The sequence below is a fragment of the Strigops habroptila genome, chromosome 6 (assembly GCF_004027225.2).
Source record: "Strigops habroptila isolate Jane chromosome 6, bStrHab1.2.pri, whole genome shotgun sequence".
Classification (NCBI taxonomy): Eukaryota; Metazoa; Chordata; class Aves; order Psittaciformes; family Psittacidae; genus Strigops; species Strigops habroptila.
In genome coordinates, this window is record NC_044282.2 from 3560766 (window position 1) to 3576817 (window position 16052).

General features: G+C 35.0%; 1 protein-coding gene across 3 annotated transcripts in view; it reads left to right on the plus strand.

Annotated features, from left to right (window-relative positions):
• HBS1L (HBS1 like translational GTPase) overlaps nucleotides 1–16052 on the plus strand; it is a 55949-nt gene that overhangs the window by 890 nt on the left and 39007 nt on the right. Inside the window, exons 2-5 of one of the 3 annotated variants that reach the window (XM_030489414.1) lie at nucleotides 2333–2398; nucleotides 4259–4396; nucleotides 5810–6004; nucleotides 6809–8984. In XM_030489414.1, the coding sequence (XP_030345274.1) occupies nucleotides 2333–2398; nucleotides 4259–4396; nucleotides 5810–6004; nucleotides 6809–8136 (1727 nt within the window). In that variant the 3' untranslated portion in view covers nucleotides 8137–8984. Of the gene's footprint in view, nucleotides 1–2332; nucleotides 2399–4258; nucleotides 4397–5809; nucleotides 6005–6638; nucleotides 6660–6808; nucleotides 8985–16052 lie in introns of those variants that run through there. The other 2 variants (XM_030489413.1, XM_030489418.1) reach the window with 2 other exon arrangements.

Consider the following 16052-nt stretch of genomic DNA (forward strand, 5'->3'; position numbering starts at 1 on the left):
TCCATTAACTTCAGCAAACTGTAAATGGCACCCCTTTTTCTCAAAGGTTTTATTTGTGTTGGCTTGGGCTATGGAAAAATGGACACACCTCCAGTTGATACTGGTATTTTAAAGAACTCTGGTATGGGAGCTGCTGTTTTGTTGCCTCACTTTGTCAGATTATGTAAAAAATTGCAATAAATACTTGTGCCTGCCTCTGGTCTTTTGCTGTAGAGTGAACAGTTGTAGTAGCACAAATTGGGTTTTGTGCCATGATCATGGAATTTTTTAGGATGTCATGTAAATCCATGTGAGCCATGACGTCTGTGTGGCCTACCTTGCAGGTTTTACTAGTGCAAATTTACCTAATATAGGCAAAATCTTGAACTAGACTGGAGTTTTTACTGCTTGATTCTTTCATCCTCTAGGTATTTTCTTCATCACAGATTGGTGAAAATGTTGATTTCAGCTGAATCTCTGTCATCTGTGAAGTTGGGTGCCCATTAGCACCTCTTTTAATGAGGTTGCTGAGATACATGAGAATTTGCTGTAGCCATATGAGGCTTAAGTTGCTATTTGAAAACTTTACTGTTGCATTACTTATCAGGTTTAATTAGAAGTGTATGTATGTGTGGACTTTATACTTAGACCTTGCCCTACTTCTGTAGTCACATACTATCATTTCTGTCCCAAATGAAGTACACTTTTTTCTTTTTTTTTCTTTTTTTAACTTTTTATTTAATATAATGCCATGTGTTCTTTTTATGCCTCTTACGATTCTGTAATACTTCGTCTGGCCCAATTATTTACCTCCTTTCTAAAGTAAATATTTGCAGTATTTTTTTGTCTCCTTTCATAGGAAGCCTTTTAAGGCCTTGAACCTTGTTCCATTTATTTGACTGTATTCTATTTCTGCCTTCTCCTTTTTGAAGTATTATGATCAGAACTGACTGTTGATATTCCGGTTGAGAGTACGTTGTTGATACAGCTGTTGATACTGTGGAATGCTTCTGTAGCTTCTGCTCTGTTCTCTGTAACTCCTGTCATTTTTTAATAATTATTTTCATGGTCAGTGCCCGCTGAGCCGTTTTCACTGAGGTGTCTTTTTCTTAGTCTAGAAGTTAAACCAATATGGGATATACAAATGATTCAGATAATGCATACTGACAAGACTTACCTTGGTTTCACTTGCTACTAACTGTGAATGTTAACGATTCACACAAGTCATCTTTGAATTCCCCTTGACATTCTCCAAGTATTCACCAATCTATAAGAGTTATTCTTACCTTGAAAAAAATGTATAGCTCTTCTATAGACTTTATAGATTAATTGGCCCTAGCATGGAACCAGGAGACAGTTGTGTCCTTTTAAACATGGTCAAAAGGTAGATAACAATACTCTTCTTTTTAAGACAAACAATCAAAACAAGCCTTTAATATGTTTTCTTTGTCCTGTGATACTTAATTTCCAAAGTAGCTTCCTGGGTCTTTCGCCAAACTTTTCATACACTTGTGCCCTTTTAGCTGCTGCTTTTGGTGGTGTTTTTTTGAAAATTAGTGAATTATGGAGTTAATTTACTTTGAGATAAATTCATCTTCAGTGCCCGAAATGCCAAGCCTTTTATAGGTGGATACAGTGTTTGTAATGTCCCAGGTCTGTAAGTTGGTATCAGAGTGCAGATATTTTTCCTTAGCTGTTAGCCACTTTTTTTCCTCTTTTTTGAAACAACAAACAATACATGTTATTTGTGAAACTGGCAAGTGTATGCAATAACATCTTTAAAAATAGTTCATTACTTTTTTCATATATTTCATTATCAGTGAAAATTATAAATTTGTTTTCAAGATTTATTGTGTTTTTGTTTAGCTGAACTTAAGTTGAAAGGTAAATAGCAGTGATGATAGACCAGAGAAGAAAGCTGAGAGTAGAAATGTTGATCCTGAGTTGTTGAAGTAGACTGTAATTGAGCTGTATGTAGTTAAGACTGACTTGACTGCTTGAGAGGTCAAGCGAAAATGTCAAGCGAAGTGCCACGGATAAAGATGTGTGGAACTGTAGAAACTTGTTTGGACTGTGAGGGCAGCCTTCCAAAGGAGATGCTACAGGAGGAGGTGTGAAGCATGGCAACTCTTGAAAATTTTCAGCTTTCCTACTGCATAGAATGTTGAATGTTAAAATTCTGTTATTGTAACTTAGAATCTCTTACCTAGGTAAGTAAACAGTACTTAATGGCACTTCTGGAATACTGGAGATGCATAATTTCTTAAAATCTCGTGTAAAAGCTGTGCTTTGAATTATAATATTAAGTATTTAGAAATTGTGCAGACTAATCTTACTTTTCTGCTTCATACAGATTTTGAAGATGATGATGTGTATGGCCAATCAGTAGAAGATGATTATTGCATTTCTCCTTCAACAGGTTAGTTCAAGTGATTACATATAAGCATTGTCCATTGATTCTTACTCTGATTTTTTTATTTCCAGAATAAAACAATATTTAAAAGCTGGTGGAACCTTTGGAAGAGGCTAGCTGCCATAATCCTCTTAAAGTCAGTTAGGTAGTGTTAGGTATTGTTGTAATTTTGGAAGTCACATTAGACAGCTGGGCACATCTTCACTCGTACAAGTGTGTTAACTTGAATGATCAGAATGTAGTTGGTAATGTAAAAATCTGGTTTATGGGAATGTGTTGATAGTCTTGAAACATTTGTATCTTTTAAAATTGTTAGTAGGATCTAGCTGAGTGTAAGAGTTCTGGTTCTGCAGCTGGTAGTTGGTGTCTTTTACACAACTTTGAGTAAATGTGGGATAGGGAATCTTTTTGGATTACTGGATACAGCACTAGTCCTCATGCAAGATAATAAACCTGCCGGCATTTGAAGTGTTTCAGAATAGATATAGAAATAGTGATGCTGTGTGCTCAGGTGAGATGTAGTTAGTGGCTCAACCCAGCTGAGTTCTGACTACAACCATTAGGTTGTGTTATCCAGCCAAATCTGTGGCAAGATCATCCCCTCAGGGTTTCTCCAGATTTGGCGTCAGTGTTTCTAGATCTCAGTAGGCCCTGAAAATACTATGGCTGACGTTGTTGTGAAGCTGTGCTGCTGCAGGTAACTTGGCTGGATCTAAATCCACTGAGACTGTGATGTAGTCTGTGACCAGGCCACAGCTACTTATGTTAATTAGGTCTTCAGAAATCTGTTCTTCTGTCATCCTGTTGATTTTAGATAAGCAAATCTAGGTGTGTATTTTTATTATTTATAGTAACATTCCCCAAAAGATTGTCTTTCATTCAGATTCTAAATTTAGTTGCTAGAGGTTTTCAGACGTTTTCTAAGAATTACGTTAGCCTTGTTTTTGTGATGAAAATGTGCAACATGTTTACTTTTTACTCAAGTATAAACTGCTAAATTGCAAAACTAATTCTTGTTTGTGCACAGTAATTTTCCTAAGTATTCTTCTTATGTATGCTTCATTTATAAATTAATCTGATGTAGATTGTATAGCAATCTTTTAATAGTTGCTTCAGTTATGGTGATTGAATATGAAATTGTATGTGTGTGGGAAACAGTTGCTAAGGCTATACTACTTCTGAATATACATATGCTCTCAGTATATATTTCAGAGCTGGGGAGAGTATAAGGAAATTTGTTTACATTATACTTTGTACATTTCTGAGGGTATGTAATAACTGGGGCTCATGTTCAGCAAGAAGTTTATATATGCCTTAATGTGTTGCTAAATCATAATGAGATTATGCATGTGTGTTAAAAGTTTTGTGTGAATATCCATTTTAACTCATGGGCTGTATTTCTAATGAAATTCCAAGAAGAGAAGAATGCGTTCAGCTCCATTGACTTGTTACTGGTAGTTTCACAACGCCACACTGTAAAAGCAACATTATTTTCATTGTGGAGAAAAGTTCTCAAGACATTTGGGCAGAGGTGGTAATTCGGTATAGGAAATACTGTTTTTCAAACAGTATTTTAATTTGTTGGAGTACTGAACTTTGCAGAATTGTTGCATTACATGCATACAAGCATATTGCCTAGCCTGTGGTTTCACTGTGATAATGACTTATTTATATTCTATGCTGAACTGCTGTATGCTCTGTACACTCTATCAGGTAGTAGTCATACAGTAGTGTCCCTTTCTTCCCCCTAAAATCACTACAAAAAGTCAGCACCTGAAATTTTTTCCCCTTTAGATATGTTTTGTTTTTAAAGGAGGAAAAAAGATTTGACTTTTTTTATAATACTTTGTTTTTTACCTAATGCAGCAGCTCAGTTTATCTACTCCAGACGAGACAAACCAGCAACATTTGCTGAGCCATTAGAAGAAGAATATGGCTATGAAGGTACAGATGATACTGCTGATTATTTTACATCCAGTCATCAGTTGACTGAAGTTGATAGAGGTAATTATAGAAAATAAGTAATTCTCAGAACGACCTTTTTTGTGAATTCAGGACTTACCAAAAATAGTCTTAATTTAAATGTTTGTTACTTGACTGACACTGCTCACAATTTTGTAATCTTGTAGAGTAACACCCTTCATGAGCGTAGCTTCAGTGGTGATTATTCAAGTTCATAACTGCTTTTTGTATGCTGCTTGTAACTTGGTTGCATACATTGAAATATTTTCCTAGTTAGAAAATTGATATGAAGTTCAGAGATAAGAACAGCTGTACTGGCTCAGGACAAGCATCCATGTAGTTCAGGGTCTTGAATCTGCGAATGGATGCTTAGGGAAGAGTATTAGAGTATTTGTAGAATAATCATTTGCTTGTGTTGCATTCCAAATTATGGCGATTAGCAGTATTAGAGAGGTTTTCGAAGTCCTGCATTTCTTTGAAACAGTAGCCAATATCTTTAGATACCTGTATCATCTACAATCTTTTCTTACCCAGTTTTGAATTCATTAGACTTTGGTTTCCATTCAGTCCTCCAGCCATGAACTCTACATTATAAGTCGAGTTCTGATCTGTGGTGTTGAATTCCCTTAGCAAAGTTCTTTAAACATCACTATCTTTGAGGAGGTGTTAAAATAAAAAGTCCGTAGTTGTCTTCCTGTTCTTCAGTTCCTGTTTCCTAAAATCTGAACTGGCAGGAATCATAATATTCAGGAATATTCTCTTCTCTTGTGTTTGTATGTCTGACCAGCACACTGCTTTCAGTGAGTGTCAGCTTGGTGAATTTTCAGTCTCTTGTGCAGCAAGTCAAGATTTACAAAACTTACCTTAGTCAAGGCTTATACCAGTTGCAGAAATATGCTCCATAGAAAATTGATCTTATCAGCCAAAAATGTAGTACAGTTTTTGGAAAGGTAAAGATTGTAGATGGTTTCAGACCTGGTGTGTTGATCCAGAGTTTTTGGTTGTTAAGGCCTGAGGCCTGTAAAAATGCTGTTTTACTTTAGGTGTTCATTATAGCATCTGTAAACCCTTAAAATGTGCTGTGTATTGCGAATCCATGTTGACTTACTGAATTACTTTGGGTAATTTTAAGGTGATTATTTGTATTTCTTTTCTGTAGTGAAAATAGCGAATTTTACAACATCAGGGTATTTCAATATTGAGACTTCATAGACTAATAATTAGTAGTCAGTGCAATGTTCCATATAGCAATATCTGAAATTAGTCAAATATTCTTCAGGGCTTGGGGCCAAGTTTATCATGGCAATAAGTGAGATTGAAATTAATTTCTAAAGGTTTTATCTTTTACTGTGATAATTTTCTCCCATTTTTGTTTATCAGATGTGTGGTGCTAGTGGTTAGGCCACTTAAGACATTCTTTTTGTGCAGCTTATAACAGTAATATGTCTCTTTTAGCCCGTCTTAATTCATGCCTTGATCAAATGAGAGAAGTTTTGGCAGAGTCTGTACCAGAGCAGACAATGGTGCAAGCAGTGCTGGATAGTAAATTTGATGTACAGAAGGCTTTGGATCTTGTGCTTTCACAAGGCAGTAAGCAAAATGTGAAGACCAAGAATGAGGACGCTGTGATTGTAGGAAAGAAGACAAAAGGTATACTTCTATTTAATTGTTTGCATTCAAGATGATTAATTTCTATGTACAGTTTAATTTTGGCTTTACAAGCTCTGAGGATGTGTGTCACTGCATCAGTCGTTTATTAGAAAATTTAAAAAGACCAGTTTACTCCCCTGTTCCTGTGTTCTAAAAACGTGCAAGAGAAACAGTATCTTTTCTGGAGTTAGAAGGCAAAATAACACCTTAGCAGCAGCTTAAATTCAAACTGCAACCATCTGTAGTTCACAGTGAATTTCTGATTTATAATATATAACTTAATTGAATTAATACATGCCCTAAATGTTGGACAACATCTTCAAGATTTACATACTTCTGTTACTTGTTTGTTGAACCGACATACCCAATACCTCCCTTTTTTTGTTAGTGTTTATACAGTAACTTATTTTGATTTATGCTTAAACCTTTGTCATCTTTACTGTCATTCTTTGCTGATTCTTAAAGTTTCTCAGGTATTTCAGTAGATACCTGTGTTTTAATTGTAGAACATTGCATATATTTGTATAACACTTAGTAATTAAATGCCTTTTCATGTTTCTTCTTGATTTCTTTTTTGTTGCTGCTGTCAACGGTAATAACTATGGATATTTCATTGTGACTGCATTTCCATCTGAAAATTATTGGCTATTGTAAGGTAAGGAGACTTACTTTGTTGTCCAGAATTGTGTATGGATACAGACAGTTTCTGTTGTGCAGTAGAAAATGTTGCCGACAACACCAACAAACCTGGGTTTGGAAACTTGGCAGCCAGAAGTGGTTCTGCTTGTTACTCTTTAATTACAAATGACAAAATGCTTCTTAATGCTGAAAAATCCAATATACCCTCACCTGAAAAGAAAGGATTGAAATCCTCTTCGCTTGTTCTGTCGTCTTCTTTCAGTGATGATTTGTGTAAAGGATCATTTTGTGAACCTGTGAATAAACAGGCAGAGAATCAACTACCAGAAGGTGTTAATGCATTAAGTTTGATTTCTGACAGTGAAGATGTTTACTTTAGCATAGGAAGTAACGTATCTGGAAATTCTTCCTTTAAGAAGTTGGAATGCAAGGAAACACAGGACTTGAAATCCTTGCTGATGCAGAATGTGGTTAGTGATTCTATGAGTCCACTTGTTTCCTCAAATACTTCTGATTGTAAAAGCAATGCAAGTTTTTACAGTCATCCGTGTTTAACAAGTACTTTAGGAAAATTGGTTCTTGATAAGGAAGTCAGTGATACTGTAAATAGAAAGAATGAACTTGAAAATTTTTCTTCAGTTGTGCAAAGTAGAAAACAAGAAAGCCCCTCTTCAGACATGGCTGCTTTGCCAGTGTTAAGGTCTGGAAATACATCATTGGCTGACTTACTTCAGGAGCACCAGGAAAGCAGTGCTAGCCACTGTTACTCTTTGGCTGACCTTTATACCCAGTCAACAGCAAGTCTCACTGATAGGAAATTGGCAACCTCACCATTATCACAACTAGTAAGTCAACCCCAAACTTCAGGCGGGATGCCAGAGCTGACGGGATCTTTGTCTTCTCTAACCCTCTGTCAAGATTCTCCATTGAAGAAGGTTGAGAATTTGTCACTTTCAGATTTAATAGCAGAGACTATCGAAGTAGATAAAACTCAACAAAGGACGGACTTCCCCATGCTCAATGTTACTGAATTAAGGCCCTCTAAAAGAACCAACATTGATTTAAGTGTCCTTGTGAAAAATGCAGAAGTATCTGCAGAACAAAATGTGGTAGGACAGTCAAATATCTTAAGCCCTGAAATTAAACTTCGAAAAGAAAACCAAGGAAAATGTTCTGGCTTTGCCAAAACAAATAAAAAACCCAAAAGAGTGCTTACTCCTAAGGGGCAGGATTTGTCCCTTTCTTGGGTGAGGGCACTGCGTGCAAGACCTTCAGCTTTTGCTTTAACCTTGTGTCTCCGTTACCCTCCAAAAGGTTATAAGCGGCGCACAATTGGTGTACATAAAGCTTTCCTATATAGTAGACAAGTACAAGATGTAAAACCCAAGGAAACCGGTCCTGTAATAGCCATAACACCATTTGACTTCAAATCAGCATCTCCTGATGATATTGTGAAAGCTCACCAAAAAAGAGCTTTTACAAGAGAATACTGAAGAAAGAAAAATAAAATCAGTGTTTATATCTTGGTATATATATAAAAAAAAACCCAACCCAAACCAAAACCTATTTATAATCCAGAATTGAGTTTTTTATTTTTTTTAATCGAAATATTACAGTTTTCACTGTTTAGTAGCAAATTTGAGTGTAAACTTTGTTGCACCGATTATTTGTCTAATTTTCACTGACAATGTTTTTAACTTTTGCAAAGTCTCGAACTTCAATATATACATATTGCATGTACAAAATTCTATAAACACCATAAGACTTCTTGAAACATCTCTCTAGGTGTTGATGATGCAGTTCATTGGCAAGAACACTGAATGATTATTTTGTAAAGTAGTTTAGTTTTGCTATATGGTGTATAGTTTGGGGAGTGGGAACCTCGGTTTATATGACAACTTTTATTAAATGTTCTTAAAGTTAGATTTTCTGATAAGGTATGTAATTAAACTGCCAGTCTTTGTAATTGATATTTCCAGTCGATGTCATTATTCTTGTCCACCTTTATTTTGATTACAGTATTACCACAGAAATATGTTTAGTTTTTAAGACTCACTAACCTCAGGTTTTGACAGTTTGGATTGTGGGAGGACATGTACAGTTTTTGATAGGACCAAACTCATAGGGAAGCAAGCAATTAAAATTGTGTGCACCTCCTATTAGCTGTCAAAATGTGATATTCAGAATTTTAAACCAGCTGTTTTGTAGGTATATACATGCTGCACATATTTAATTGGAAGTTTCAGTAGGATTCCATGGTTTATTCTCAGTCTTTCAGGAAGGTATTGGAATAAAAATGCTTTCAACTCTAGCATGAGAGTCTTTGCTCAGTGGAAAAAAAAAAAAGAGGCAAAGCATAAGTGCTGTTTGTGTCTGCCTCTTGTCTGTTTTGGAGAAAGCTTTCTTCAGTAATGGAAATATATTCTTTTCTACTGTTTGCACCCATTGCTGGTACTTTGAATCTTTAGATGGAAGATCAGAATCAGGACATTCTGCACTTATTTTTTAACCTGATAATTACCAGATTCTGGTGCTCTTGTTTGTCAGATTAGTAGCTGCATGTATATTTTGACTTTGCTTTTAGTACACATTACTACTTTTAATATCTTTCCAGTGTAAATGTCATTATTTTAGATTCTGAACAGCAATAAGTGTAATAAAGGTACTGCTGCAACTAGAAAAATACGTTTGTTCATATACTGCCATACCTTTATTTGTGCTAAACTTGGCAGCTAGTATGGAGCAGTAGATAAAATTTGCATCTAGTTTTAATCTAATTTTTGTTGAGCATGTTACATCAAAAAGAAGACAACAACTTTAGGTTTATTCCTGACTTCAGGTTGCACTACAATCTAGTTTTTAAATAAAAATAAAACATGTTCCAGTGCTCTCAGGTACATATTTCATGTTCTGTATATTTTGCTTGTTTGTCTAGTTGATGCTGTTGTCATTTAGGACTATGAGCAGTGTGACCTCTGACCTCTTGAATGAAATTAATGTTTCTTACTCTTGCTAATAAAAGTTTTATATAATGACAGTGCTGCAATGTTTATGTTCTAGTTGACATGTTAATCTAGTCATTTGTATCCTTATCTATTTTGAGTGCCTTAAAGCATTGAAGTGTAAATAATACAATTCGGTGTATGTGCTATGATCTGATAAGTTCGTAAGCAGGAGCACAATTGATTTATTTCCTCGGAAGATTTCCTATGCAAGTCTGACATACTGGTTTTTTATTAATTAGTTTTAATAACAAATTCTGGTTTTCAAACAGCATGAAATGCTTTTGAGCAATCAGTTTCCCTGTAGTTAGTCCGGATACTAACTTCCTGCTGCTTAGAAGTCCAAGTTTGTTTTTCCCACTGAGGTAAAATGTCCTATTTGGAGAGTTTATAATTAAAGTTCAATTTTTCCAAAATTTCTTCTAGTAAAGAAGTTCTAATTTTTAGAAGTAAAATATTAATGCAGAGTTTGGCTTCATCATTCTTGGTGTATTTTTAGGTAGTTTTGTTTTCTTATGTTCCAAATACTCTTGAGGCCCTAATTAATTGTAGGTAGAGATTTTTAATACATGCGGGGTTTTTCCCTCTAAATCTTTGCTTTTGCACTTGTTGAACTTCTCTTTGGTTTGGTCTGTTTTCTTATTCTCCTGGGTGCTCTCCTTTGCATAAAACTTACTATAATTTTTAAGAATTTTAGGGCCTGAACTGGACATACATCTACATGTATGTCCTATGGGTTCCACTGCAAAGTATGTACAGGTAGTAGGTGACAATGTGTAGTACTTGGACCTCAGTTTTGCCATAGGTTTCATGCAGATTGAAGTTCGAACAAGTGACTGAAACCAAAGGGCATCAGCATTATATACTTATTGCGGATCTTACTGTGGGATTGATACCTTACTAAACAACTTTGGATCTTGTTAGGTAGCTAGATTTTAATATATATAAATACTTTGCATTTGTTTCACTGTTGTTGCTCATGAAGAAGCGATACATGCTGTTCAGTGTAAAAGCAGTAGGGGAGGGATTTTTTCTCCTGTTTGCAACCCTTAATCCTTGAATTAGTACAAACCTGCAGGCTGAATGCTGCAGAAGATGCCTAAGTGGTGGATAAACCTGAATTCCAATTAATTTTCAGTAGAGATTGTTTATTTCCATGCTCGGAAAAGTTTACAGTTTTGTTTTTGCGAACAAAAGTTAATGCGTTACTTTATTTACTTTTTAATTGAAACGGATATTTTAATAATTTCCTTAGTTATTCCTTATTTTCCTTACTGAGAACCAGGTTTGCGTCATCACAGGTTTAATTGTCTTAGAGTACGACATGATGTTATGGTATAAGGCATTTTTGTGTATCAAGTCTCTGGCCTTCGCACTGAAATGTTTCTGCCTAATGAATGTTAGAATTCTTATTTACTAAATCTATTTTATGCTTAACACAGTGAGCTTATTTTATTGATGTATGTGTATAACTTCCCCCCCAATTTTGCAGCTAGTGTATATCTTCGTATGATATGGGTTGTGTTATTTGTTTTGGAATTCACATATTAACATTGCAAAGTGCTTGTGTCTGTGTTTGCATATAGACATCAAAAAGATGTTAAACTACATAGACGTACTAATTCTGGTATTCAGACTGTATACCCCTAAGGTATTTTGTACATTAAATTTATTTTGTACATCATTTTTAAGTGGCTGCTGAATATCTTTAATACAGAATTGACTTCTGGACACTGCTCTATGTACTGAAATAAAATACATATTCTTAAAGGACTGACTTAGTTATAATTTCTTGTTAACTTACCTGATAGAAATAGAATTGTTACTGAATGTTCTATAATGATTGTGTCTACTGGGGAAGAGGGCTCCAGTTCTTGTCTAGGTTTGCATGGGTGTACTTCTTTCCTTGGAAGATTCCTTTGGAAAAAATAAGGCAAAAAGTGGCATCTACTGGCATGTCTTCAGATACCATATTAAGATTCCACTTTGCTTTTGATTAGAAATGGGTTTCTAAGTATTTTTTTAGATCATTTTGATAGCAGGTTTTTGAACCTTATTTGGATTGGAAAAAGGAAAGGACATCAGTGAAATAAAAAAAAGACAACAACTGTCTAAAGGTAGTTTTCAAGCCTTATGTTACAGTAGAAATTAGAGCTACTACAACTGATTTCTTAAAATCAGCATTCTTAAGGTGTCTTTAAATACCTGTTCCATTTTTGTTTTTTAGGTTTCCCTTTTCTAGCTGATTTCTGTATGAACTTGTTTTGAAAAACCAGGGCAAATTGAAAGTCGAAGTATGGGAAGAGTAGGAAAATAACCACCCCTGCTGGGATATCAAAAATGGCTGATGCTTTGTACACTTTGGGATGTGACTTAACATAATGACACTTAGCGTTTTTTTAATTGCAATAGAAAACACTTTTGAGAAAAGTATAGAATGTTAGGAGCATAAGCTTCAAATTTAAAAAAACCCAATGGGGTTAAAACTTCACATACCTAGTTTTTACTTTTTAGTCAGAAAAAAAATGAGTAATCTTTCATTGAATTGTTCAGGCAATTTTCAGGATCTTAAGCTTCAGAGGCAGCAAGCTACCTGATTTTCTGGAACTATTGCACAATAATATTTTAAGATCTTATTTCTAGGAGACTAACTGGTGCAGTAAGGTAGTCTTAGCAATTTTGTGCTTTGCCCTATTTCCTCTAACCAAGTCATTCAGAGACATTTTTCAATAATCAGCAATTTCTGAAAATTTACACTTACACAGAAAGAGCGTCTCCTACTACTGCAAAAATGAATAGCTATACGAAAGATTTGTGAGAAGGTGGGATATAGATTGTCTTTATGAAATGTATGTAGTTTATTACAGTGCCTTTATTCAAGGGCAGTAGTTTAGAATTATAGACACAACCATTCACATCTCTTTCAAATTTCAAAGCTCAGCTTTTCAAAATCGTTAAAATGTTTTTTGTATTAAACATTGATTATGAATCGTGATGGGGAGAAAAAAACAAAGCAAAATTTCCAGCACGCTGTAATTTGTGCAGTAAAAATAGACTTCATAAAGTGCTGAAAGGAGATGCTTCTCTGCTTTTTAATTTCTTTAGAAATTGAGTTGAATTTTTATGGATAACATATATCCATTTTTGGTGCATGCGAAGCGTAGACTGCTGATACTCTTAAGCAGATTTTTGTATTTTCAGTTCACTGTGTCTGTACTGCTGTTTAGGTGATGAGGAAGTGTCATTAGTCCAAGTTATCTATTCTTCTGTGTGTAATAATGATTTTGACCTTACCGGATATTCTGTGGGGAGGTAAGAGAAACTTCTTTTGTCAACTAGTATGTTGACTCTGCACTAGAAAACAGTATGATGAAACAAAAATCAAAGCCAATGGTGATTGAGTGATTTATTTCTTGAAGCAAGCTCTTGTTCTTCCCAAATTGTTATCTTAAAGCAGTTGTATGGGAATGGGTCTCTCTCTTGGTATTGCTGTACCCTACAGCCAGTTGCTCCTTTGTGGAGACTGTTGAACTATACGTTTTTACCAAAGTAAAAGCTAATTGTAGTTTGTGATTTCAGGCAATTGTTGAGATAAACAATTCTTATGAAATGGTTCGTGGATTTCTGGTGTGTGTGTCATCATGAAAGTGTTCTTTATCTGTTTTGTGGACGTGTTGCTTAAAAATGGCCCATCAAAACCAGTTGGCACTGACTCCTTAGGTATGTCACTGGTTTGTTGGCCAATTAATTGATTTGGATGCTTACTGTTGGTAGGGTTCCTTTAGAAAATAGCACATTGCCTTTCTGTACAACTTTCTGATGATAAAATGACCAGAGAATGACTAGAACCATAAAGTAGTTGTAGTCTGCAGAGTTGAAGATGATACGTTTTGAAAGAGAACTAACGAACCATTTGTTGAGAATTACAGACTTATAAAGGCGTAGTGAAAATTGTCATTCTCATTATAATGAGAATATGGAGATTTTAGAGAAGAGTTGCCTGTGAAGTATTTACTCATCATCGTGTCAACGTATGGAGGTAATAACTAACGAAGATGGTCATTATTTTAATATTTCAGTTGGCTGTTTTGAGTCTTTTTGTCCATAAAGTCAAAGAATAATATATATATATTTTTTTTTTTTTTTATTTTTTTTTTTTTCCAAACTGGTGCCAGAAGTTCTTGGCATATGTAGTGTTTCTTGGGCGTCCTTTGCTTCTGTCTCAGCAGCGGGTATTAGTGATGTTCAGAGATTGCAATTTGAAATACACTATTGTAATAAGTTTGCTTTCATTATAGTCGAGAGGAGTAAGGATTCTTATTTGATGAGATTTAGATGATAGTTACGGGTTCTCTAAGAAAACTTTCTTAAAGTTCAGATTTCTAAAAAATGTTTATGTAAAAATGGTACTCTCTTTATCAAAAGGCTCTGCATTCTGTGCATATTCATTTCATTTCTGCTTGCTTTTTCTGGCTAAATTACATTTTAATTTCTTTTTGCCGCTGTTAGTATTGGAGAACAAATACAGATACTGGTGAGTGAGATAGATTCTATTCCATTTCAGGCACCATTAAAGGAATTGTTAACCGCTTCATGAAACACAGATTTTTGATTTTAGTGAAGCATGAGCGAGAAGGAGGTCAGATGTCTGTAAGCGTACAGGAAATAAAAACTACTGTGAACTGAGCATGTTTGATTGTTGTTGGGGTAAGAAGGAATCTAGGTTTTTTTTTTAAATGAAATCATTCCTGTAGTTGAGCTATTTTGGCTATTTGGTTATATGGTAATTTCTCAGGAATAGCACCAAGAACAGGGCCTTTATAGGCTACATGTATATTTAGTGAGAAACAAGCTTCACAGTAAAGATTCAAAATTGAAAGTAAGGCACAGGAAGTCAAAAAGCCTTACTCACGATAAGCCAGATAATCTGGAAATAAAGTGCAGGTCTCAAGCTTAAATCTAGTTTTCTAAATATTGGACTATACTACTATGCTTGCAGCTGTTAATAGAGAAGCAGGTATTTCTTCACTGGGATTAATTTTTGATTTATGATTTTTATTAATCTGTATGTATTCAAGTTTTTGATGTAGCTGTTGAGACAGTGTGGGCAGTTTCAAGAATACAAGCCACAAGTAAAATTAGTAGATGCTTAGCTTGCATTTTGCTCATGTTGTTTATATTGCAATTTTCTAGAATTCTTCTTTTGTCTCTCCTGTATAAATATCTTTCTTCATTTTTGCTTTACGTCACTGACAGATAAGCAAAAATCCCACAAACATCACCACAATGTTACTTAATGTAATTAGCTTTTTCTGTTCATTCAGCGGAATGCAGCTAGGTTTGGTTTTGGTTCAGAATGCCTGTGCTAACTTTTCTGTAATGTAACATTTCGGAAATACCTGCTAGTAGTGATGAGAGCCCCTTGTACTTAGTGGAGCTCAGATATGGCATATGTTCAGTCTGTGACAAAGAGAATGTGTTCTTTACTGAATGGAAACGTTTGAAATCTCACATGGCAGATGATATATCTGAAATCATGGAAAGTAATGAATTTAAGACTTCCGTGTTTTGTGTAAGAAAAATACATACACAGATCTCGAGAAGTTACTGAATCTTGACACTGAAGTACTGTGTGGGTTTTAGAAAGGAAGTGGCTTATTTCAGGGAAAAATGTGTCACGGGCAATGAAAAGCTTTCTAAAATCCTTTGAGATACCTTTTTTGAAGATTCTCCTCATACATACTGTACACCTACACTGGAAAAAATGACACTCCAGGCTTTTTCTGAGATTTCTTTTATGGACTTTTAACACTCGTTTGGTTTACTTTTTTTTTTTCTTGGCAAAGTGTAAACCAACGCAAAGTCCATAATTTTCATAGTCGACTATATAATGTATGAAAGTTGGGTGTTTTGCTTAGAAGCTAAGAGGGCTTAGATTAAACTAAAAATGATTGTGTCCTTCTTAGAACTTTGGAATTCCAGAAGAACCAGAAATCCTTGGGAAACAGTTCCACTTGTTCTTACAATGGCTTTCTATCTCAGTCCCTTCAAGTCATGGTAAAGATCAACCATCAGTTGGTTTTCTGTGTGTCTTTAGAAGGTAAAGTGGAGAATTTCCTGAGTTCTTAGGTGTGATTGCTGGAGTGCTAGGAAGGTTTGATTTGAATCGCTTTTTGTTAAAATCATGTGAAATTTTCAGGATGAACGATTGCTGCTTTAGTGATGTTATACATCAATTTAAACATTGTAAGTTCTACCTGAAGTTTGCACTTGAGTACTTAAGGATGTCGACAAGGCTAAGAGAGTTGTATTTTGCAGTCTAGAGCATTTCAGCTCTAGAAACTTGTAAGACATGTAAACATCAGCAGCATAGGCATGTCAAATCCAAAATTGTGGGTGTAAAAGAA